Genomic DNA, 25,985 nt, shown 5'->3' with positions numbered 1-25,985 from the left:
TGCGTCTCTGCACTTCATCTTGCCAAATATAATTATTTCACTAATTTAAAAAAAAAAAAAATAGACTTAAGGAACCATTTGGGGAAAGCATCTGGTCATAATGTGAAACCGACCTGGATCGTGTCGAAGACAAACTCCTTGCCGCAGTACTTGCAGGGCTGCGTGCGTTTGGGACACTCGGCCATGCTGTGTTGGGACAGCAGGCGACGCATCATCCTCGCCCCGCACTTGTTCTCGCAGTAAACGCTCTCCTGAGGACACACACCCTGGTGATTCTGAGACAGAAAGAAAACACACGGCAGAGGTTTAGAGCAGGATTATTAATTACATCAGTTGCTAGCTAATATTGCAGTATGGATAAACAAATGAAGTTGTTAGCTAAAGTTAACAGATAAAATCTTGATATTAACATAATAAGCAGTTGTTAAATGGACAAGTAGCTTCAAGAGATAATAAATAGTCAAACTAGTAAAATGTGACACCTACAAGTGTAAGCGTCACAATTGTAATTTGCTTAGAAGTTATTTGTGGAAAGGCCAATGCTAATGGTAGTATTATGTTGAATTTGAGGAGATGTAATTGTGTAGTTTCGCCACTAGGGGGAAATAGCGCGGGTGGTATTCGGTGCTGTGGGGCTTCCGGGCTTCAGACGAGGAAGAGCCTGCAGACCGAACGCAACTGATGTCTCCCGTCTCTATTTCTTTCTGTGTGAAACAGGTTAGTAATCTGAGTTATTTCACCTCAGTACATGTTTACAGAGAGGCGATTGTGTTTAGATGCTCGTGATGTTGTGTAATGTTGTAAGTTGTGTGTTCGAACATAGAAAAGAAATATAAACTGTTTTCCGTCGACCGACGGGAGAGCAGCCATCTTATCGGTGGGTAATGGTACGAAATGGTGAGGCTTTACAATGTGTGTTTCATTTTGTTATGGATGTTGCTCCGAGATATACCTCTTAAATGCAAAGTATTGTTGTTGACTGTGTTTTTATATGATGATGTATTCTGTTTCTTTTGAGATTTTGATATAGATGTGTTTTAGTTGGAAAATATGGGTTTTCATATGTTTAGTTAGAAAGAAGTGTCAGCAAAAAAAAAAGGTAATAATAAGCAGGTAAATAGTGATGATATTATTACATGATAGGTTTTTGCAGCAGGATAGCTGTAGCATTTCGCTGTAGTAGCAGCGCACAAAAGAGACCCTGAATTATGGGGCAGTTATTTTGTATATTATATACAGTGGAGCAAAAGATGTGAGTTTGTTTCAATATTGTAGTTTGTGTTTAGAGATATGTTAGATGATATTGTGAATGAGAAGGATGATTTAACGTTTTGTAAATAAAGAGACGAGGAAGAGCCTGCAGACCGAACGCAACTGATGTCTCCCGTCTCTATTTCTTTCTGTGTGAAACAGACCCCACCAGAGGTCTGTAACATAATTTTGGTGGCCCGTACGGGGATCGGCATGCTACAAAGATGGATGCTGATCCTTTAATCAACGAACCCGCAGCAGACATCGCAGGCGTGCTGGAGTGGTAGACGTGCAACTGAGGCAGCCGTGGGACCAGAGGAAGGAGGGGACCCCTGCTGGAGGAGTGACGTGCTACCGGTTGAGCTGACTACGCTGTGGAGAGTGCTGCCAAGGGACAAGATGGAGGACAAGGAGCGAAAAGAGTTGACATGGAAGATCAAAAAGAGTCTTCATGAGCTGACAGCAGAGGAACTCTTTCAGATTGCAGAGGACATCACACGGCTGTCGGACTTGGACCCTGTGAGCTACAGACTTGGTGATGAGGAAAGTTGTTTTGATTATATTTGTGCATACCTTCATTGTAAAACACTCTTGGGTTTAGAAGATGCAGGAGTTTCACACCTACTGTCTTTAAGTGATGCTATTGTTCAGCTTATAGCGAATCATACTTGTGAAGGAGGTGCCCCTGTGGTGTCAGAGGAAGAGGGTGTTGTCTTTAGCCCGGCACTCGTGCATCCTCAAGCTACAATGTTCCATGAGTCTGTTGACCCACAAATAAATGAATATGATGAGTTGAAAGCTAGCTATGAAGCACTTGGTAAAAAACTAGCAGAGTTAAACCCAACACCAGCAGTACAGTACACACCTGTTCTGCCTGCTCCACAGATACCGCCACTTAGAAGTGCAAATGCAGCTAGCAGCCATGCAGTGAGAGATGTTAGACACCAGAGACCTGAGCAGGTGGTTTCTTTGAGGGATCTGCCATTTCTGCAACGCAGAGAGTTTAAGGTGCATGGGGGCCAGGTGGGAGACACCACATCTGACATCACCTACCACGGACTATGTAAACAAATGGAAGAGGGATTGAAAGCGAACCATACAGAGGGTGAGATCATCCAGGGCGTGCTTCGTATCATTAAACCTGGACAGTTTAAGGATATGTTAGTCAGTAAAGATGACTTGAGCCTTGGGGAACTTAAAAGTTTATTATGTTCACACCTCAGTGAGAAAAGTGGGAGTGAGTTATTTCAGGAACTACTGAGTACCAAACAACATGACCACGAGACTCCCCAGCAGTTCCTTTATAGGATGATTGGGTTGAAGCAGAAAGTCATGTTTGCTTCCAAACAGGATAACATGGATGTTGTGTATGAGACACGGACAATTCAAAACGTGTTCCTACGCACCATTCATCAAGGTCTCCTTCCGAAATATGGTGACCTGCGCAACGAACTTAAGCCGCTGCTCTCAGATTATAGTGTGTCAGATGAGACACTGATAAGACAGGTAAATAAGGTGTCGAGTGAGGAGAGTGAGAGGCAGCGGAGACTGGGGCATGTTGCTCGGCAAAAGGTAACACATGCCCACACTGCTCAGCTGGAACCGGCTGATGATGCGGGTAAAATGAAGAGTAGGAAGAAAGTAGTTGATGAATTGAGTGCAAAGATAGACGCGCTGACTAAAGTGGTGGAGTCTCTCACGTCGAGGCAGACTTGTGAACCAATGTGTCAGTGTGCGCACTCAAAACCAAAACCCAGGCAAAGCACAAAGCAGTATGGCTGTCCCAACTGTATTCAAAAGGGGGCAAGCACATGTAATCATTGTTTTGTCTGTGGGGAGGCGGGTCACAGAGCAATTGGTTGTCTCCAGCAAGGCCAGCCAAAACACTCTGGTTTGTCCCCTGCTGGTGCACCGTCCTCCAGCAGCCGTGGGCAGCCCAACCCCGAACCACCCCACCAGAGCCCGAAGGAGTTTGCTCATGTGAGAAGCAGTCAAGCAACCCCCCAACTCAAAACTAAAGAGACTGAGGGGAGTGAGAGAGTGGCACAGTTGGTGGGCAAGAAGTGTAAAATTAAGTGCTACATCCACAGCTACGCAGTGGACTGTGTGCTAGACACTGGTGCACAAGTGAGTCTTCTAGATAGCCAGTGGGTGAAGACTTACCTCCCTGACCACAAGCTACGACCACTGACTGAGCTCATCGGTGACAAGGCCTTCAGTGTGTTGGGTGTTAATGGCCAGCCATTGCCCTATGATGGATGGCTGGGGGTGATGGTGAGTCTACCAGAGAATAGCAACCCGGACCTGACTATTCAAGTGCCCTTCTTGGTGAGCAGCGTGCCATTGGATTGTCCCCTGATTGGGTTCAATGTGATTGAGCAGCTGGTCCTGGGGCCGGACGTGAGTGCGAACCTCATGCCGACCTTAGTGAGCCTCCTGCGGAGCGCAATGAACCTCCAGAATGACAAAGCCACAGCACTGGTCAATTTCATCCAGACCAAGCTTACCAGAGATAGTAGAAGCAGCCAAAGTGTACTCACAGTAGGACTGCATGATGTAGTTATCCCAGCTGGCCAGGTCACATATGTTAAATGTAAGGTCCCTTCTGCACTTGACATTTCCAATCCCCTCCTGCTCTTTGAACCAACTGAGAGCAACCCACAGTTGCAACAGCTGGATGTAGGCAACAGTCTCCTAACAGTTTATGAAGCAAAAGTCCCGTATATTAGGGTCCCCATTGGGAATCACACCAAGCATGATGTGACGCTCACCAGTCGGGTCGCTCTTGGGACTGTTGAATCGATTGCCGGGATTGTACAAACCGACTTACCAACCACCAGTTTGCCAAAGGCACCCTTGGGAGTTGGTCGCCTTGAATCCACAAGTGTTCCGAAGGGCAATGGGAGTAAAGTTGCAGAGGAATGGGATCCGCCTGTTGACATTAGCCATCTAACAGGGGATGAACAGAGAGTAGTGAAGCAAATGCTGAGGGAGGAGTCTGGGGCATTTGCACGGGATGAGAATGACATGGGGTGCATTCCTAGCTTGGAAATGACAATAACCCTGAGGGAAACAACCCCAATTCAGAAATCGTATACGTCCATCCCGAAACCCCTTTACAAGGAGGTTAAGGAGTATATTGAGGACCTCCTGGCAAAGGGATGGATCGTTAAGTCCAGATCTCCTTATTCTGCACCCATCGTGTGTGTGCGGAAAAAGGATGGATCCCTTCGACTTTGTATAGATTACCGCCTCTTGAACCAGCGCACGGTGCCCGACCGGCACCCCTTACCGCGAATTCAGGATCTCATTGACACTTTGGGGGGTTATAGTTGGTTCTCTGTGCTAGATCAGGGGAAGGCGTACCACCAGGGCTTCATAGCCGAGGGATCACGCCACCTGACTGCCTTCATCACCCCCTGGGGTCTCTATGAGTGGGTGCGGATCCCCTTTGGGCTGACCAACGCACCCGCGGCATTTCAGCGGAGTATGGAAGAAATGCTGGCTCCCTTACGGGATGAGTGCTGTATTCCATACCTGGATGACATCCTGTGTTATGCGAAGACTTTTGAGGACCACGTGGAAGGACTGAGAAAAGTCCTAAGAGCCTTGCAGGCACATGGAGTTAAACTCCGACCTGCAAAATGCGACCTGTTCAAGAGAGAAGTAAGGTATGTGGGACGTTTGGTCTCAGCTGAGGGGGTGCGAATTGATCCAAAAGACCTCGAGGCCGTGTATGCCTTGAAAGATAGGACACCAGCGACAGTTGGGGATGTAAGAAGGGTTACTGGCTTCTTGAGCTATTATCGTTCTTACATCCAAGATTTTTCAAGGATAGCGAAACCTCTCTATGAGCTCTTGCAAGCCCAGAAAAGAACAGAGGGACAAAAGGGAAAGGGTGCACAATTACCCTCAAAGACTCCAGTTGAGTGGACCGTGAAACATCAGGAGGCTCTGTGTAAGCTGATTGACAGGTTGACAGCTCCTCCTGTCCTCGCTTATCCGGATTTTGAGCTCCCTTTTGTGCTTCACACGGATGCCTCCAATGACGGACTTGGAGCCGTCCTTTATCAGAGACAGGGTGGGAAGCTCAGAGTGATAGGGTATGGTTCAAGAACGCTAACACCCGCGGAAAGAAACTATCGACTCCACTCAGGCAAACTCGAGTTTCTCGCTCTCAAGTGGGCCGTTTGCGAGAAATTCAGGGATTATCTCTATTACGCCCCGCACTTCACCATCTACACAGACAATAATCCCTTAACATATGTCATGAGCACTGCCAAATTGAACGCGGTTAGTTTCCGGTGGGTGGGGGAACTGTCTGACTTTAGATTTGACATCAAATATCGACCTGGAAGAGTCAATGTCGATGCAGATACACTGTCGAGAAACCCTCTTGATATCGAAAGATATATTGGGGAGTGTACGAACGGGCTCCCGAGGGAAGCGGTTGCTGCTACCTGGGAAGGCTGTGGAGCAGGCGAGCGGGGGGATGTAGCCTGGATCGCTGCTCTGACGCTAGCACAGCACAGCCAGGGCGAACCAGGCATCCAAGAGGTGGGTCCGCCCATCGAGTTAGCTGAACTAATCCAAGCTCAAAGATCAGATCCCATAATCGGTGTCATTTTGGGAATGAAAGAGTCAAGTCAAGTACTCACCCCTGAAATGAAGGAGAAGGTGAGAGGTCCCGTTAGAAAAATGATGCATGAGTGGACAAGACTGAGTATAGAGAATGGCATCCTGTACCGCAGAGCGAAAGAGAAGCATCAGCTAGTCTTGCCAACAAGCTTCAGATCGCTTGTCCTCAAACATCTACATGATGATGTGGGGCATGTCGGAGTTGAGAGAGTTCTCAGTTTGGTGAGACCTCGGTTCTATTGGCCATATATGAAGCGAGACATCGAAGCTTATGTCACCCGGCAGTGCCCATGCATCAAGCAAAAGAAGCCGGTGGCACGCATCCGAGCTCCCATGGCCAGCATCGTCACAAGCTCACCCATGGAATTGGTCTCGATTGACTACCTGCATTTAGAACCGAGTAGGGGTGGATACCAGTACATCTTAGTTGTGGTAGACCACTTCACTAGGTATGCTCAGGCTTATCCGACCCGCAACAAGAGTGGCAAAACTGCTGCTGAAAGGATCTTTAATGACTATATTTTGAGGTTTGGCTATCCGTTGAAGCTACATCATGACCAAGGGCGGGAGTTTGAAAATGAACTGTTCCGAGCTCTGCAGCAGCTGGGCAAGGTAGGACACTCCCGCACGACCCCGTACCACCCCCAGGGCAACCCAGCTGAACGTTTCAATCGCACCATCTTGCAGATGCTGCGGACCCTGGGGGACGAACAGAAGGAAAGGTGGAAGGATTACCTTCCACAGATGGTACATGCATATAATTGCACACGCCATGAGGCAACTGGCTACTCACCTTTCTTCCTGCTGTTTGGTCGCCATCCGCGGCTGCCAGTAGACCTCCTATTCCAACTGGAGACTGGAGAAGAGCCACAGACAGCAAGGAACTATGTGAAACAATGGAAGGAACGGATGACTGAAGCTTACCGGATCGCATCTGGAAACAGTCAAAAGTCAAGTGCTCGTGGGAAGAAGTACTATGACCGACATGTGAGGGGAATTGTGCTACAACCCGGAGATCGGGTACTGGTACGGAACTTGACTGAACGAGGTGGTCCGGGGAAGTTGCGGTCCTATTGGGAAAACACCATCTACGTGGTGAAGCAGCAGATTGGAGAAAGCCCAGTCTATAGGGTGGCTTCAGAGATGGATGGAAAGAAGGAGCGTGTGTTGCATCGCAACGTATTACATCTTGTCAATGAGCTCTCCAGGGACTTACCAGCCACAAACCAAGGAAGTAAGCCCCCAGGGGTCAAAAGAAAAGAATCTAAACCAACTCGACAAGAGACAAAGGCGCAACGAGACGACGAGTCAAGTTCGGATGAGGATGGGGGTTCCATTTATTATGGACTAGGATACGATCTGAGAGGTGGACATGGAGACAGTGCTGTGGATACCTTTGACTCTACTAATGTACCCTCAAGATGTGTAGTCCCGGCTGAGTCGGATCCAGATGTCAGCGAAGGGATGCCGCTGGACGCAGAGGGGACGCCACTGGAGGAACGCATGGTAATAGAAGAACAGGGGGGATCAATCGACACGGAAGCGGCCCTCACAGAAGACAGAGGGGGGGTTGAACTGTTGCCTGAAAAGCAAATGCAGTCTGCATATAACCTGACCCCCTCCAGCTGAGGTACCAGGGTTGAGAAGGTCAACGAGAGAAAGGCGACCAGCTGCACGGTTCACCTATGAAACACTTGGCCAGCCTTCTCTCCAGTTGCATTCGTCAGTTAGTTTCGCAGATGTACATGAATCGCCAAACACATCAGCTTCTAGTATGCCACTGTATCACTCAGTACCTTATTTCCTTTGGACACCACAGTCCATTCCATCATCTCATGGTATACAGAGATATATCCTCCCAGTATACTATAAAGAGTTCATTTACTGATGTTAGCAAGAGGGGAGGCACAAAGTGATCTGAATATTTGAGTAAATGTTATATGTTAAAGTTTAAGAGGTCAAATGTCAGGAGCCATTTTCATTTTGTTGGGGAGTGTGTGACACCTACAAGTGTAAGCGTCACAATTGTAATTTGCTTAGAAGTTATTTGTGGAAAGGCCAATGCTAATGGTAGTATTATGTTGAATTTGAGGAGATGTAATTGTGTAGTTTCGCCACTAGGGGGAAATAGCGCGGGTGGTATTCGGTGCTGTGGGGCTTCCGGGCTTCAGACGAGGAAGAGCCTGCAGACCGAACGCAACTGATGTCTCCCGTCTCTATTTCTTTCTGTGTGAAACAGGTTAGTAATCTGAGTTATTTCACCTCAGTACATGTTTACAGAGAGGCGATTGTGTTTAGATGCTCGTGATGTTGTGTAATGTTGTAAGTTGTGTGTTCGAACATAGAAAAGAAATATAAACTGTTTTCCGTCGACCGACGGGAGAGCAGCCATCTTATCGGTGGGTAATGGTACGAAATGGTGAGGCTTTACAATGTGTGTTTCATTTTGTTATGGATGTTGCTCCGAGATATACCTCTTAAATGCAAAGTATTGTTGTTGACTGTGTTTTTATATGATGATGTATTCTGTTTCTTTTGAGATTTTGATATAGATGTGTTTCAGTTGGAAAATATGGGTTTTCATATGTTTAGTTAGAAAGAAGTGTCAGCAAAAAAAAAAGGTAATAATAAGCAGGTAAATAGTGATGATATTATTACATGATAGGTTTTTGCAGCAGGATAGCTGTAGCATTTCGCTGTAGTAGCAGCGCACAAAAGAGACCCTGAATTATGGGGCAGTTATTTTGTATATTATATACAGTGGAGCAAAAGATGTGAGTTTGTTTCAATATTGTAGTTTGTGTTTAGAGATATGTTAGATGATATTGTGAATGAGAAGGATGATTTAACGTTTTGTAAATAAAGAGACGAGGAAGAGCCTGCAGACCGAACGCAACTGATGTCTCCCGTCTCTATTTCTTTCTGTGTGAAACAGACCCCACCAGAGGTCTGTAACAAAAACATTTATTGATAAACAGTTTGCTAATCATGTTTAATAAATAATAAGCTGAAAGTAATTGATAAAAGTAAATGGTAAGCTTGAGCTAACATTAAAAAATGTGAGGAAAAGTGTTAATGAAAGGGTCTTGAGGATTACGGGGCTATGGCATTTAGTTTCTTATTTTGTAGGCATAACCAAGTTTGTGTAAGTTTTAACAACCGATCTTCAGTCTTAGGAATAACTGAGTAGTCTCTGTACTGATCTGCAGCTCAAAGGCAGGTCCATACTAATCCTTACAAATAATCCTAATATTTAATGTAAGAGTAAAAAGGTGTATTTAATGTTCTTGTAATATTGGGGAGTGCAGAGTAAACAGAGGAGGGGCAGGCTGGCAGGAATGACAGCAGTGTTAGTGAGAAGCCTGAGGTACCTCAGCTGTGGAAAACACTTTCAGTATGAAAGACACAGTTATATATTCTTTCTTTCTGCCAACACAAGTGTTATTTCAAAATAGACCAGGAGTCTCTGAGGTAGCTGACACACGTGCATTAATTTTTCCTGTTGCTTTTATGAAAGACAGCTTTCATATAACCATGGAAATCATGAATCGTCACACGAGGCTGTTTACAGTGAGGGAGAGGAAAAAATAGAAATGCAAAAAAAAAAAAAAAAAAAAAACCTTTGGAGTGTTTACCTCATAGGCTTCACCGGTGAATTCACTGCCACAAAACTCACACTTGACCTTGCGCTTCGGGCAGTCGTGCTGCAGGTGGTCGGGCAAGTCGCGGCGCGTCAGCTTGACAGAACAGCGATTGGGGCAGGGTATCACATTGAAGGCGCAGGTGGAGAAGTGGCTCTGAGAGAGACACAACGGGTCATCAGACTCACCCCATATGCTGGGCACAGAAACAGGGGAAGGCGGCGGGTATCGGCTGCTTCTTACCTGCAGCTGCTTCATCTGGCCGGTCCAGCGGCAGCCCTCCTCGCTGTGAATGCATCGAATGGGCAGAGCCAGGATCTGCTGCTCCAGCTCTGGGTCTGGGTAGATCTGAAGAAGAAAAGCAGGTGGAGGTCAGTGTAGCAGGTCCCAGGATGTGTCCAGCATCTGTCTGCATGTGAATTTAACCAGTTTTTGCTGCATTTGGAAGGGCTGCCATTTATTTTAAGGGTAAGAACGATGGGATGGATGAGCCAATGGTTTAGCTGAATAAAGGGAAAGAATACAGACACTCACTGGCTGCTCCCAGTTGCACACAGTTGAGACTGATTTTGAAAGAGAGGCAAATTTTGCAAAAGGGTAAATGCAGCCCTCATCAGACTGCAGCACAGTGACTCAAGCCAACCACTGCAGTGATAATGAGTGAGTCTGTGGGTTTATTGGACATTTGAGAGAGTAGGAGAGGGGAAAGCAGAGGAAAAGATTTATTTATCCTTGGTCACTGAGTGATAGGGATGAATCAGTTTCCTGCCCAAACATCCCAAATCCTCCCCTTACAGTACACTGTCCAGAGGATTTACAGCTCCTTCTATGTGTCTCCATCCCCCCGTGCTGTCACACGAGGCACGGGCAGAGCACTGATCAAATAAGAAAAGCCACTTCCTCAAAATGTCACAACAGCCCTCCGAACAAATAACGGCTCACAGTAAGTGCCCAACTGCACTCACGTGTCTCTGCCAGCAAGTTAAAAATTCATTTGGAAAATGATCTGCAATGAAACCCTCATCATCCCTCTCATTGTTTGTAGCTGCTTTGTTAGGAGATAGATGCCTCTTCAAGTGTATTAAAGTATATCTGTGCAGTGAAAGGATATCTATAAGGAGCAACTCCATTTATATTGAAGGAGCAGGCAGTATTTCACTGCCATAATCACATTCTCTGAGGAGAAACAAAAAAGGGGGGAAAGTCCTCTAAAGCACACTGAAACACTTTCTCATTGTTCCCGTTTTGGAATTTGCAGGGGGACAGCAATAATGACCTTTTAATAAGTTAGTCCCAGGCAGATTGGGGAGGGGGGGTTAAGCTCTTTGGAGCTCCAACTTGGGGGTTTATTCTGTCTGCTGCAGCAATTGTTGGCCCTGCACTGCTGCTACACCAAGAGCAGTGCAATCCTTTAATGACTGCAACACTGTTGTTCTGTGAGAGCGAGGTTGTGTTTGTGCACGTTTTCGAAGGACAGTGTTCAGTGAGCGTTGCAATAACCCTGACAGGGACCACCAGGATGGGGTAATTTACCGGCGACTGGGAGCCTTGGCAAATAACAGCGTCTGACAGGTGTGCCATGAGCACATCCTTCCTGTGGGGAGTCCCTGCTATTACAGGCACCTTCATCCCTCTGAGCACAGCATGCACACCTACACTGCTGCCCTGCTGAGCCCGCTGCAGCTCGGGGTTAACCCCTGAACGTTTATCTTCATCTTTAATTCGTTTTAAGGTCATAAAAATCACCTTATTCATCATCGTCTGACAGTGTCTGCTTTCATTAAATCTGAATGATGATGAACTTCTACTGAATGCTCTTTTTTCCCCGTTTTTCTGCTGCTTTGATTAAAGATATTTTGTGCACGCAGCATAAGCTCAGAAAGAGTAAAGCTAACAAACTGCACGAGAGACGTAGCAAGTGATGCCAAATGCTGCACTAAAAAAGGAGATGATCCTTTTCTACCCCTATCCTTGTCTTCCAGTCTCTCATTTTGCCTGGGGGGGGGGCATCCTCTGACTCTGAATACAGTTAGTCATTATCTTTTCCCCCAGAGCACAATCTGATTAACTGCATTTAGAGTTCAGTTGAAACTTCTTCTGGACAGGGAGAGATGTATTAAAAGGGGTGGGGGGGTACTAGTTCTAATAGATTATCCTCTGTAATGAAATGAAATGCAATCTCTGACTCTGAGTTAAAACAAGGATTACTGACTTTACTTTTGGAAATTCAGCTTTTATTGCACCATTACAAAGTCAAAGCCATCATCCTAAAGCAGTTGTTTTCTGATAATTTGCATTTTCCATCCTGATTGATGACTCCATCTTTATCTACACTTGGTGCTTGTCTGCCATCTGATTTGCATGTTTTCCTGGTTGGACCAGTGTAGCCCAGTTTATTTACATTTCGAAGCAGCTGAATGCAAACAAAGCAAAAATGCTACCCTTTTACTGTTTTTATTTTGGTTTAATAAATTTCTTGTGCTTATGTTACTGTGTTACCATGTTACTGTGCTCTATGTTTACATTATTTTAGCATTTTTAGCATCATCTCCATCAGTATCAGCCGTTGCTGTATTTTTTTTTATCTGCCTGACACCAGCTCATTTTAAGCATTTTAGCACATTGATGTTACCTCACTGTGTTGTGAGCCGTGGCATGACCGATATCACCTTTGGCCTCTTGAAAAACTTCTTCCAGTGTAAAGACATCCAGAAGAAAGAGGAGCTTTGACATGTTCTGTTAACAATTTTGTTTACATTAGGTAATGTTGTTCAGTTTGGACATGACCAAAACTTCAAAAAGTGCAACACAAACTGGAAGTTGAGCACATTTGACTTCAAAATAAAAGTTGTGATGCTGCAGTAAATGTGTTGCAAAAGCTGCGGCTTTTATTTTGGAGGCGAACCGTCTCCATTTCCAGTTTGCATTGCACTTTTCACAGTTTCACTACAGCTCAGTGAGTAGCCAGGCAGTGTTTGCAGGCACTTCCATTCAAACTACAACCACAGCAACACGCTGTCACAATAAGGCAAAGCAATCACAATAAGGTTTTGACACCAGCTGTCGAATACACGTTTATCCCTACTGACAAGTGGTTGCCAAATGATCACTGACTTGTCCATATACCTGTGTGAATGGGGCTTTAGCAATCCTTTTCCCAGCAACCCCCAGCAACCTCTAACAACCAGAAAGGGAAAACTAATTTTCCCCTCATAAATGGTGGCTGGCAGATGGTTGCAGACCAGTCTCTAGGACTGTGTGACCAGGGCCTTACTCAATTGATCTTACACTGTTGAAATGATTATCACACATCCAAAATGGAGGACAAGTTAATGTCACATGGTTAGTGGTTACGTGTCTGCAAAACCTCAATAAAGGCAGACATAGATACTGTGACGACACCAAGTGGTTTCTATTCTGAAGCCTCCAGAGCGACGTTTTCATTGTCACAATTTTGGTTTAAAAAACAAAACAAAAAAAACCCAAACAGATGTGACGAAGACGCCGCTGACTGTCAAACCGTTTGCTCATTTGTTAACGATTTGTGATTGACATGTTGTTAGCAAATGAGCATACCAGTAATCCTCCACTTTGAAATACAGTATGACCCAGATTTACAAAACTGACTTCATTTTGTATGCAATGTGGCCCAAAACGAGAGGAGGAAAGTGTTTACAGAGGTCGAGGCGCATCCACACTGGCATCATTTTGCCAACCATCATTCCCCATAGACTGACGGCAGATGGTATTTTCGGTTGCTCCGTTATTTCCCCAGGGGTCACTGCACTGGATGGATCCGCATGTTTGATATGGCACAGATTTTACACCAGGTGCTTTTCCTCACATGACCCTCCCATTTATCCGGACTTGGAACCAGCACTAGGACTACACTAGCTTGTGACCCCGCTGAGGCTGGGTTTGCACGTGCTCCTGGGATCTGAACCATGCAAAGCAAATGTGTTAACCACTACACCACGGAGCCACTTGTTCCTCATATACTCCCATGTTAAAATACCCAACTTCATGGTAATTAAAGCGCGTGTTTACAACCTAATACAAAAATCCATCCATCCATCCATCCATCCATCCATTCTCTTCTGCTTAATAAATAAAATAAAATTGCTTGCTTATGGTACAGCCGCATCCAAAAAGTTTGTGCTTCACAGTCTGTTGCTTAGCATTAATTAGCAGATATGTACACTAGTGTGTAACACCACCCTCTCATCTAAATATGCTAATTTACCCCCCCAAAATAACATGGCAACAGACAAAATGTGAATGTTGAGGCTTTGAAATGTGTTCGAAACCACATCACAGTGTCCATGTTTTACAGATCTATGCTTTTTTTCAAGGGTCTAATTAGTAAATGGCTCTGGGGCTTGGTTTATGTTGCTTACCCTGTTATTTTCTTAATCTAATCTAATGTGTTTTTAAAAATACCCCCGTATGTGTGGACGTGGCTTTAGTTTGGGATCAGGAGTGTTAGTCGTACCTTGGCATAGTCTAACGGCAGCTGATCCTCTGGACACTTGAAGACGCCCTCACTGCAACAAAACAACAGAAAAGCTGGGTTAGTCTTGGACACAAAGAAGACAAAACAAGTTTAAAAGCATCTCTTCAAAGACAATCAGACATTTTTAAACCACGCTGACCCTCGGACAGAGTCAGAAGGCTCTTCTATTATAGTCTGAAAGAGCAGCGCTGCTCTGCCCTTGGTGCTACTCTGTCTCTTCACATACACTTTTAATCTGAGAAGTTCTCCGACTGATCACGCTGTGTGACGCACTCTCATGCACAGTGATGTCAGATCAGTGAGCCGCTGACTTTAATGACATTGGCTCTTCTGTCTTTGGCCCCTCAGAGGACACGTCTGCACAAATTTTTATTACTGCGGAGGACAAAGCTACACTGTACAGCTTCATCAGTTTGTCTATAAAAACATACAAGAGATGATTGTGAACCCCACTGTTTAGTTTCTTTTCTCTTTTACCCTTGTATCACAGCCTGCATAACAAGGTGCTTGTTTTAACAGGCTTTTGTTTTTCTCAGTACGCAGACTAAACCTCGCCTTCATGCTCCGGGCTCTTCCTCGGGAAGATTTGCTGATCTGCTCTCACAACAGTGAGGCTACTATTTTCTGCATTTTTCCCCTGCAGCAGTTAAAACACAAAATAAGACTTGAACTCCCATTTTACTACGTACCCCCTGTGCAGTTTTTGTGGCGCCACAGAAGTGCATTCACCAGCCCATTTAAGGGCCAAATGAGTGAGTGCCATGGCTCATTAGGGCAGCCCTCTCCCAAACTCCAACCCTAATGTTGTCATAAAATATTCACACTTGTAAATAATGGAGGCAGCAGCCACTAGGGGTAAGCTGCTATACAGCGCCGAGGCTCACAGCTGCACAGCAAACGCTTCCACACACACAAACTTAAACCAAAAAAAAAAAAAAAAATCACAGCTTATCTCCTGAGATGTTAACCATGTTATGATTTTCTCTGCTCTTTTTGAATCACGCTGGCATTGAAAGGTGACACCTGTCAATCTGTCTGTGGATGCTCATAATAAACATGACCACATGTTCATGCTCAGGCTCCAGACTGCTCGCTCTCTGACAGTTTTTCTACTCTTGGCCCTGAATGTTGTCAAGTAGAGGGGATGCGCCTAATATGGTCACCTCAAGCACGCAGCTGCCCCTCCCACCTGCATGTATTTGTGAAGGGCAGCCAATCAGACCAGAGCTGGCTTAAATGGAGGAGAGGAGGTAAAACAGCTTGTTTCTTACATAGTGAGGGGCTAGTATAAGATTATTTGAAACTATGAATCATGTAAATTTATTCTAGTAGAAGCCATGATTAAAAATACAGAAATAGGTCCTAATTTCAGCACTAATTTTGCACTAAACTACAAAAAAACAAAACAAAAAGAAAAAAAAGACACAGGAAATGTATTTTGGACAAAAGCCCTGAAGCTTGATCTGACCTGTGCAGAAGCCTCTTATAACCCCGACCACGGCCACATTATGTTTAATCTAATTAAGGGACAGTAGTATGCAAACAGTAAGTATATGCCCTTTGGTGCTTTAATTTGCTTGGCAGCGTCACCTGACTGCATCTCCCAGAGGCACAGGGACATGTGACAGGGCGGGAGTGCATGTGCACTTCACCCCCGTCTAACCAGCTGCTGTGAAACCAGAGCGTGAGCAGCGGGGGGAGCGGAGGTTAGGCCTGAGAGGGAGTGAGGGTTGATAAAAAAAACGGGGGGAGGTTAATGCATGACGAGACAGCAGTAATTCTCTTCCATTAGGGTCACTGTGTCAGCAGGGAGCTGGAGACCAATTAACAAGCCACAACGGGCTCTAAAAGAGGGTCAATCGATTAGAGGCTTCGAGAGCCCAGTCAGCATCTCGTGTGGTGTGAAATCATTTACAGTACTGTGCATGACCATCGCCGGTTTAGAAAGCGCCGCCCGTCCCACAACTGCAAAGCAAGAAGAGATGGGAGGCGACAGGCTCTCCGCTCTGGACAGGGGTGATGTAGGCGCATGTAGAGGGGGGGTTGGACAGCCCGAGGCCCCGTCCAGCTCGGACCCCGCATCTGACACACAGAGAGGCAGACAGGCGAAAAGAGCCTAGTCACAGACTGTCAGGATAATTCCTTCCCCGGACGCAGAGAAGCTCCCACAGCTCCCACACAATCATGTGTTCGGCCCCACTAGTGATAATGCTGCCCGACTCGCACGGGTCGCCCGTGAATCGAACTCTCTGTCGCTCTGTGACAGCACATTAGCAGTGAACGGCAGAGCCGATGTGAAACACAGCTCCGGTTCAATTCATCCATCTTCTCTGCCAAACAGTTTCTCTAGCTAGTGAGGGCTTTTTAGAAGACATAACATATAACCCACAGGGCTGTGACTACAGCACCGAATAATCTAATACTGGGTTTTTTCAAGCTACTTGTATACATTGGTACCAATTAATTTTTGCTGCTTTTTTGTAAATATATTTTTGGGGCTTTTGTTTAGTCTTTATTTGATCGGACAGTGGAGAAAGGACAGGAAACCTGGGAGAAAGACCAGGGGGAAGATATGGAGTAAATGTCCTCAGGATGGATTCAAACCCAGGCCACCCAAATATGGACCGTGCAGACACTGAATGGGACAAACGATTCAATCTGAAGACGTCACCGTGGGCTGTGGGGAACTGCCAGGTTTCACTGGTCCTTGACATTTTGTAGCACTTTATACAGTATGCAATTAGTAGAGCTATTAAAAAAAATAGTAGAGGATAGCTGCAGTCTGACTGAATTTACTATAGGGTAAACATTTTTATTACATAAAGCCTTGAGGGTAAACTCCAACTGTGCTTGTGGGAACTTGCACCTCACAAACGTCTTTCAAAACAAGTTTGTCATAAATTTGCATCACAGTCTAGATGCTGGTAAACAGTGTTTCAGTGTTGTGTCGAGCACCCACAGGGGAGCATCTTAGGACTGTACAGCATACAGTATAACACAATCACTTCATTAAAATTTTACCTCCTCCTTCTGTCCACTCAGCTGCTCTCAGGCGTGTTTAAATCACCTTAGATTCACTGCCAGGTGACACTACCACATCGTGTTAGGGGGTGGAAATCACATTCACTCCTCTGCAGGTGAGATCCACCCACCCACCACTCACCCCCTAAATCCCTCTACCCTCTAATTGCCCTCTCTCTCCCCCCTGTCCTTAAATCTTCTTTTCAGGCCCAGATTAAACAGCCGTCCATTCATCCAGCTGATACCACGAGGACAGCCGTCACAACATGCTTCATCACTCTGCGCGCAGCTCCTGACAGGCAGACGGTGAGGAGTACAAATCCCTCAGGTTTAATCTCACCGGCGCAGAACAGAGGAGTGTTTTTCCAAGAGACAGCGACCAGCCTGCAGGCCACACGGAGAGGACATGTTGGTGACAGTCTGCCTCGGAGTAACCTTGAAACCTGCTCTGTATTGACGAAGAGAGAAACTCCTAAACAAACCCTTCTGTGTTTGCCGTTGTGGCAGACAAGGACTGTCGAGACACACAAAACAAACTAAATCAAAAGCACGAGAGCTTCGGAGAGCGCCAGTCTGTGGCACATTAACTCTCTGAGCAGACTTTTGTTATTGAGTCAGATAGCTTCGGGAGCCTTGACTGAACTGCCCACTTATCTCCCGCTGGAGCTCGCTGCCAGCTTTTATGTTCATCCTCATGCTAAAGCCTTTTTGTCTTTTCAAGATATAACCAGGATTAACTTTAATATGCACAAACAAAACCTTAAATTCCACCATTGCGCTCCGTGAAGGCTTTGGGTCTCACAGCTGAAACCAAACTCTCTCCGTTTCCTCTCAGGAAGTTGAGGGAAAACAGGACTTTTGTTTTATCTCATCTGCAGTTACGATGATCCCGCAAATCCATCTGGTTTTGGGTTTATGTGTGTAAGAAGTCAGGACTTCCTTCGCCTGAGCCTTCTATTTTGAACAATAATGAGCACAGATTCCATAGAGGCGTCACAGATTATGTGACTTTTATGGCTGACCTTCAGCTCAGTTGATTGCTTAATCCTTAATTTACAATATAAGATTGAAATTATTGCAAGTTTAGGATGAAAAAAAAAAAAGAAGTGTTTTTTGCATTTCACACTAAATTTTCTGACATTTTTATTGTTCTCTGATGTTTTAGTTGCAGGGTTAGGGTTCAAAAATACAGGAAAACACCTTCTCAGCACCTCTTCACCCATTAACTAATCTCAAAAGGTCAGTTTGAGCCCTCACCTCTATTCCAACTGTTCAGCAGGTCTCGCCAAAGCGTGGCACCGCTTACTTGATGAGTCACTCTGAGTAGAGACGCAACCCTCGGGGAGCTGTTGGTTGCTAACAAAGCCCCAGAGTTCAACTGCACACCTCTGAACCTGAACCCCAAGCGATGCAACAGGGTGTGTCAAACTATATGCTCAAATGTAGCAGTGATGAATATAAGAAAGAAAGCAAAGCATTTCAGGAAGCTCAGCATTATTTTTTTTTTCCCTGTGGGAGGGAAACAAAACCATCTAGCATGGACTTTGAAACCAACAAACTACGTGAACATTAAAGTGCTAAAGCAGACTAAAGGAAAAGAAAGAAACCCAAAGAAGCAAAACGTAGGCACAGACTGTACTACAGCTTATCAGCCGTTTTCACACGTGGACTGCAGCCCTCGACCGTTTTATACGTTTCATGTGAGAATGTAAATACTCCTGCACAAAAGACTGGGTGATATCTGAGAGCGGAGGAGGGAATAGACCGGAGAACTCATAGCATGCGAGCACCCCCCGCATGTTTTACCAAGGCACCTCCCCTCGCCTAAACCAAACAAGAGCATTTCCTAGAATGAAAACGGCAAAGACAGCTACCTGCTATGTGTTGCATGTGAGCAAGAGCAACTTGGGACAGGGCCAGGAACCAATGCTCCTCATCACAATATATGGAAAGCAGAAGTCTACACACACAAGATGTCAGGGAAATTATGTGTGACATCTACTACCACTTTAATGAGAAGTTCACACAGAGAAAGCTGTTTTTCCAGAGATCTAACAGTTTATTATTACGTTTTTTCAACTGTCTCTGAAGCTGTCTGACCACAAACCACAATTCGTTGTAATGTCTTCCAAATGAGAGTGGAGGAGCAGCTTGCAGGCAGAATTTTTAGAACAATAGCCAAAGGTTACACTGCACACCACAAGCTCAAAAGGTACAATTAGTATGGTTAGTGCCGCAGCTCAAAGGTGCTCCTGAAAGCAGCATCCTGTCTCTAGCACGGTGTTCTCCCCCTCGGCCTCATGATCAGCTGCGTATCCCCTGAATAAGCCGGGTGATGTTTCCACCTGTGGAACCCGATAGACTTCACCCACATCTCATTTGGCTTTCCGCCGAGCTCTCCGCAGCCCTCTCATTTGTCTGAAACAGGAGGAGCAGCGCCTACTTTCACAGAGTGCGATGACACACCGGCCCACAGGTGGATTGACGGCTCCTTTGCAGGCTTTCTGTGTGGCACATCCACACATGAATGATGCTGTGACAGCTGCTTGTGTGGGATTTAATACCTACAGCATAAGCTGTCCATACCTGTGGTTTGTTGGAGATTATATTATGCATAAGCTCTCTGACGTTTGTGGAAGGCAAAGCTGCTGCCTACTAGGAAGCACGGTGACCTTTTAAAAGAGTTTGTTTGGCACTGAAAAGCTCTGCTGATCATGCTGATCAGCTTTTCTAATGAGTAATGTTAAAATCTTGGTGTAGATCATTTCTTCAAGCCAGTGCTGTGAAATGACTAACATAAAATAATTATCCTGAGACATTTTTTTTTCCAAATAAAAACTCCACACATTTTTTTTGTTTACAATTCTCAAATGTGAAAAACTCTTTTTTTTTTTTTCTTTCATTTGATAGTTTCAGATGTTTTTTTTTATACTGCTGTCTGATGATGATTTATAATGTTGTTATTACCTTCTAATCTCCTGTAAATTTAAACAGTCTGCACAGTTTTCTGCTCTGTCTTTACTTTGTAAAGTACAGATGTCATTACTGAACCTCACTCAGGTTTCTTTACCATATAAATGCTCCAAAACCCCAAAAGGATCCGGGACAGAATCTTAAACTGTGCACTATTGTTCACCATTTCCCTAAAATTATTTTTACAGTTTTTGACAGCCCTCTGGAACCTTTTTGTTGAGTTTAGCGGGACTCAGTCTGGAATATGACACCTGTAAAATCCTATCTGACTTTCTGTGCTGGTTACTAACAGCCTCTGGCAGCTGTTTAATGTGAAGTAACAATGGCTGACAGTCTGCAGATCATGGTCATCAGCAAAACAGAAACAAATCACATGTGACTGTGTGTCAGATGACGCTCAAAAGGGCAGAAAATGAAAGGGGTTTTTTTTTAGCTTTGTCGCATAATTTCCTGTAAATTAAACTTTTGCAGTCGTTTCAGCTCTCTATTTTATGCTTCCTTATCTAGAAAAGGACTATTTTTGTTGTGTTGCTTTGCGAAAGCAGGAATAAAATGATGCAAGTGGAAGAAAGGCACTACTACTACTAGAGAGAGTGTGAGTGTGTGTGTGGGTGGATGTCTGGCCTCGTTCCCTGGCTTCATCTCCTGCACCCCATGCAACACACTCGCTGAGACCAAATGTGGACCAAGATAGAAAAACCATTAAAAGGATGGTTTTACTATGAGCTACACAGACACCACCTATAAAAACCTGAACAAAAGAAGAAAAGTAGATTTCAAAGCTACTGGGATATTGTTCTGTGCCTACACGCGGGCAATTTTCTGACCACACACAAACACTGGAGATCAGGACACCTGAGGCCATCCCCGCTCATGCCGTCATCGCTTATGTAAAGCTATTCATTTCTCTGTGCAGTTCACCTCACCGTGTTGACATTTGTGAGCGCGAGCCATCTGTGAGAGAGTTCGCACATGTTCGCACAGCATCCAAAGGTTGACAAAAAAAATATCTGTTTGTTTTTCTTAAATGTCAGCTCAGCAGTAGCACCGGAAGCAGATAAAGGCGAATATTACCCTGCACTCCATGTTGTTTAGGAGCTCTGACTGAGCTTACTGAAAGTCTGACCTGACAGTAAGAGAAGGTTTCCAGGGGCTGTCCTTTAAATTTCCAATAGCCAATTTTCATAGCAAGTGATGGCTGATTTATTGCTTTATGCATGTGGACACCCACAGATCATCTTACTGCACAAGACCCAACTCCTGCTGAGAAGGCCTGCAATAAACAATATTAGGCGACATGCTTCATGAATCTGCACATACAACATGTAAACTATGTCACGGTCTGTTCTTTTGGCTGCTCTCTTTAGGGGTCGCTGCTGCAGCATCTGCCTCCATCTCACCCAAGCATCCCCCTCTGTCACACCAACACTCTGCATGTCCTCCTCCTCCCCTGTGGTCTTCCTCTGGCAGCTCCAACATCCTTTGTCTGATATGCCCAGTGACTAAAATACCTTATTCTGGAATAAGTACTGTGTTGGCCGTGTTAAGCCACACCGTTTAATTAGATTCAATTGTCTATATAAATAAAGGGGAAAACCTGTGGCAAAAACAGGTCTTGTTAATTTTTCTTCCTTAACAAGACAAAAACCAGACTGATCTACTACAACTATGAACCGATTAGCTTTCATTCAACATATTTGGCAGTTAACAATATAGCAATTCTGCTAACATCCTTAATTTTGTTGTATTTCTACACATAAAGGCTTGGTTGTACTTGTAGCATTACACAATAACCAACCACTGATGTGTTATTGGTTTCCAGAAAACACACCTACATTTCCTGGGCAGAAATACCCTTTTGTGCGATCATAAAAAAGTAGAACTCAGACGCTCGAGAGGTGGAATCAGGCAGTTGGTTTGAATTTGAGAGCAATTAGATGACGATGACTCATCCCATCAACCAGAGGTGCAGCTCAGACGCACAGCCGCGAGGTAAAAAAAGAAAAAGAAAAACACCTGCCAGAGGGCAAGCGGGAGAGGAGAGGAAGGAAGGACATATATGGAGGATCGGTGGGAGGAGGAGGAGCAGTTATGTGCTGGCTGAAGGCAAGCTTATGCGATGCATAATCCATCTTTTAAGTGTGTGAGGAGGGGAGAAGGCACATACAAGTAGTTATAATCCTCCCCCCCCCCCCGAACGCTGTCTCCTTCCATCAGCACGATCAGCCTCTGACATGGAGTCTTTATCAGAAAAGGGAGGGGGTATAAAAGGGAATGAATTCCAGCTCCTCCACTGACATCATGAATTTATAGCAGTCATAAACTAAAGACCTCCTCCTAGGTCGCACCTGGGATATTGTGAAATGAGCAGGGGCTTGATGATTGATAGCAATCATGTTCGGGATAAATATGAAGTCAGCTGCAGCAACTTGTCAGGGTAGCTCCAGTTCAAAGAGAGAGAAAAACGGCTTTTTGAAGGTTTCTGTACAGTTAAACGATAAAGAGATACCTGCAGCGTCATCGAGCAGCATGAGGCCGTTTGATTGTTTCCAACAGCAATAACTTCAAAAACACTCAATTATAAATGATCCTAGACAAGATAGATCAGCATCTAATAATCTAGAGAGTGGTATCACTCCTCTCTCTTGACAAAGAAGCCAATAAATGGATTTCCCAAATTGTCCAACTCTTGCACTAAAATGCTCCTAATCATATGGACGTCGGTGCCAGTTATGCAGTTTTATACCAACACAGTCTGTTTTGGAACTTGGCAGGGAATCAAAGAAATAGAAGAGCAAATATAACAGAATGCAGTAGGATCTTTTGTTTTCCTGGTCGATTTCATCCCCCTGATTAAACACTGGATGCAGGAGGTACAGGAAAATCAATCCACTTTCATTAACTGCTGCTGATCTGGGAGCAGGGTGGTGGAGGGGGAGGAGGAGAAAGAGAGAGAACGGTCCCATCAATTGTACTGGGAGCTGAGCTCATGCATGTGTGAGTGCAGTCACCCTCACCCACTCAGTACACAGCAAAAGCAAAAAAAAAAAAAAAAAAAAAAAAAAAAAAAAAAAAAGGAATGAAAGGAAACGAGAGAGACCACCATAACGGAGGCGTACCCGCACGAACAGGGCCCGCACCGCGTACATGAAAGGAACCGAGAGCTTGAAAGGAGATGCTTTACTTTTGATCTGGTTGAAGGGTGGTTTGTGGAGGGCCGGAGTGGGTGGAGGACTGCATCTGGAGATCAATGAAAGTCCTGAGCTTTAACATGTCACACATGTGAGAAGGACTTACTGCCATTGAAGAAGTGCTAAAAGCTGCAGTCAAGGTTGCAGCAGGTGAGAATCACCCCACTCTCCGTTTTACTACCAACTGTCACATATTTGTGAAGATTCAAATGCTGCAAAGGAGCTGGAGAGTGATCAGCTATAATTCAGCAACAAATGGAAGCAGCTACATGCTATAAATTTCTCCAGACACGTGTGATATTTAGCGGTTTTAATCACAGATGGCTGGTCTAATTTTAGTTCAGAAGGCAGATTTCTGCTCAAAAGAGCAATATGCAGCGATGATGGCTGGCTTTGAGGAGCCGCTGAGCTGCCACTCTAATCTCATGGAGTGCCTACACCGGACGGGGAGGCATTGCTTGGCCTGCTCAAAGGAGAGCTGCAAGCCAACTGTATGCATATGGCATTAGGGAAGCAGTAGCAGACAGAATCACCTCATTTTCCCCCCTCCCTCAAAACAGCATTAATGAATCAGCTATTGGAGTCACAATCACGGAGAAGCACAGCATGAAATCACAGCACTAATGCAGATTAAGTGTGGAAGCAGCAGCGTGCTTCGAGCTATTGTACAAGCTGCCTGTCAAAATAAGAGCGTTTTCGATCAGACGTCGGCAATAATAAGGCACGAGGTATGCTGCTCAAGAATAAGGAAACTTTAATCCAGGTGTTTAGTTTGAGGCAGACAGGAAACACTAAATCAGTCAGCCTGGCTCTTTCCAAAGGTCTCTGTACACTCGTGGGTGGATTTTTCTTTCTATAGGACAGAGCTAGGCCAGCATCAATGTTCTCCTGGTGTGGCTTCATATTTAAAGAAATAGTCCGTCTGCTGAATGAAGCCACGTCTACTGTAGTACACACTGGAAGGCTGAAAACAGGGGGAAACAACCAGCCTGGCACAGTCCAAAATCTGCTTATTAACACCTCTAAAGCTCACTAACTAACCACTTTATATCTTGTTTGTTTAATCCGTACAAAAGCCTTTGCACAGAGCCAGACTAGCTGTGCATGCTCCCACTATGCCGAGCTTCTAGCTGCATGTTCAGCAGAAGAAGTGTCCACACTCTTCTCCCTTTACAAACCATTTTCTTACGAACGCCTAACTGAGCCGGGATACTGCTGTAGGTCAGAATATCTGACAGATGGTTGACAGGGAGGTGAGGAGGTTAATGCCCAGTAAATCCAGAGATGAGCATATTCTGCATCATAAAGCATTTTTACTTTGAACATACTTTCTCTGATTAGTTGGGATAGTGGCTGGGAATACAGTCCTTCACACAAATACTGGATTAACTCAAGATTTAAATGCCAGGACAGTTCCTGCTCAAGCAAAGTGAGTGAGAGAAACCCCTGTCGGTCACGACAGAGCATCTCTGCCTCCCGCACAGGAATAAAAGCGCCCAGACACAAAAATCCCTTATTTAAACAAAAAAGCATTTTGCATGCAGAGGTTTATGCTTCTTTATGCAATTAAGACAAAAATTCATGTGCCCAAAATGCTTTTTTGTTTCTTAAAATCAAGACCATTTTATCTCCTTTGGTAGGATGATGACAAACACACCAGTGATTTGTTAACTGGTTCTAACAACACATTATTCCCGCGTAATGACCTCGTTTTGCTCTCTGTGAGGTTTGTTTTACGGCTTTAAAAACTGCCAAGATCTCTTTCACGCAGATGCCAAGAGGGACATTTCAACTTTACAGAGAATTCAGTCCAGACCTGGCCACCAGAGGCACAACATCAATCAAAAGCCACTTAGAGCTAAAGTTTCACTATTTAGCGCCTATAGACGCATGAGCTCATGGCAGCAGAAGAGGAGAGGAGAAACTGCTGCTGCTGCTTTGCGCGGTCTCGTCATAAATCACGGTTTATAGCGATTCATGAGAGTGCTTCGATTCGCTCGTTTATTATGGAGTCGACTCTCAATGCCAAGGCCTGCACCAGACAAAGAAGACTGTTGTTTTTACAGCAAGCAAATCAGCCGTATACCCGCAAGGAAACAGCCTCAGAGAAACACAGAGCTCATCGCCCATCAATTAAAAGCTATTCTTTTACTGCAGACTGACTGACACTCACTCTGGAAATATGTAGAGCGCAGTAAACAAGCCGAGAGGAGAAAAACACCAGACTAAAATGAAGAAATTCACACCACACACACACACTTCTCTCTCAAGTTTAGAAAGCAAATGATCGATGAGCAGATTCTTACATAACTTCTGCATCGCCTCTCCATTGAGAGACCGCAGCAGGTGGGCAATGCAGATAATCCTTCTGGCTTGTAACATCTTACGGACGATAGATCTTTTAATCGACTTGCACCTGTCAACCGTGTGCACGGCAAAAGGAAATCAGAACCAAGATCCACCTGCTTTTACAATTTGCTCTTAAAAACATTAAAAACGTGAAAGTAAATGTAATGGAGAAAGTTCAGTGAAAGCCACTCTTGTCGAAAGATGAATATAATTTCCATCCACAGTAATTTATATGTGAGTATGGCTCTGCTTTGAAGGAACCAGCAAGACCTCTCTTACAGGACAGGCAGCAATGACATCAGCATGGCTTCAAGGTGTAGGCAATCTGAAGGATATCAGCTGATCCATCAGCAGCTCCATCAGCTGATGTGGACCGGTAATCTGATGAGATGGTGGCTTGGAGGCCTG

General features: G+C 44.9%; 1 protein-coding gene across 1 annotated transcript in view; it reads right to left on the bottom strand.

Annotated features, from left to right (window-relative positions):
- Positions 1–25,985, bottom strand: part of traf4a (tnf receptor-associated factor 4a) — a 45,892-nt gene that overhangs the window by 4,740 nt on the left and 15,167 nt on the right. Inside the window, exons 2-5 of the mRNA XM_030744124.1 lie at positions 14,023–14,074; positions 9,774–9,878; positions 9,525–9,686; positions 114–275 (exon numbers count right to left, since the gene is read on the bottom strand). Coding sequence (XP_030599984.1) covers positions 114–275; positions 9,525–9,686; positions 9,774–9,878; positions 14,023–14,074 — 481 coding nt within the window. The remainder of the gene's footprint in view (positions 1–113; positions 276–9,524; positions 9,687–9,773; positions 9,879–14,022; positions 14,075–25,985) is intronic.

This window comes from Archocentrus centrarchus, chromosome 13, assembly GCF_007364275.1.
Source record: "Archocentrus centrarchus isolate MPI-CPG fArcCen1 chromosome 13, fArcCen1, whole genome shotgun sequence".
NCBI classification, from domain to species: Eukaryota; Metazoa; Chordata; class Actinopteri; order Cichliformes; family Cichlidae; genus Archocentrus; species Archocentrus centrarchus.
This window is presented reverse-complemented; position numbering and strand designations above follow the sequence as displayed.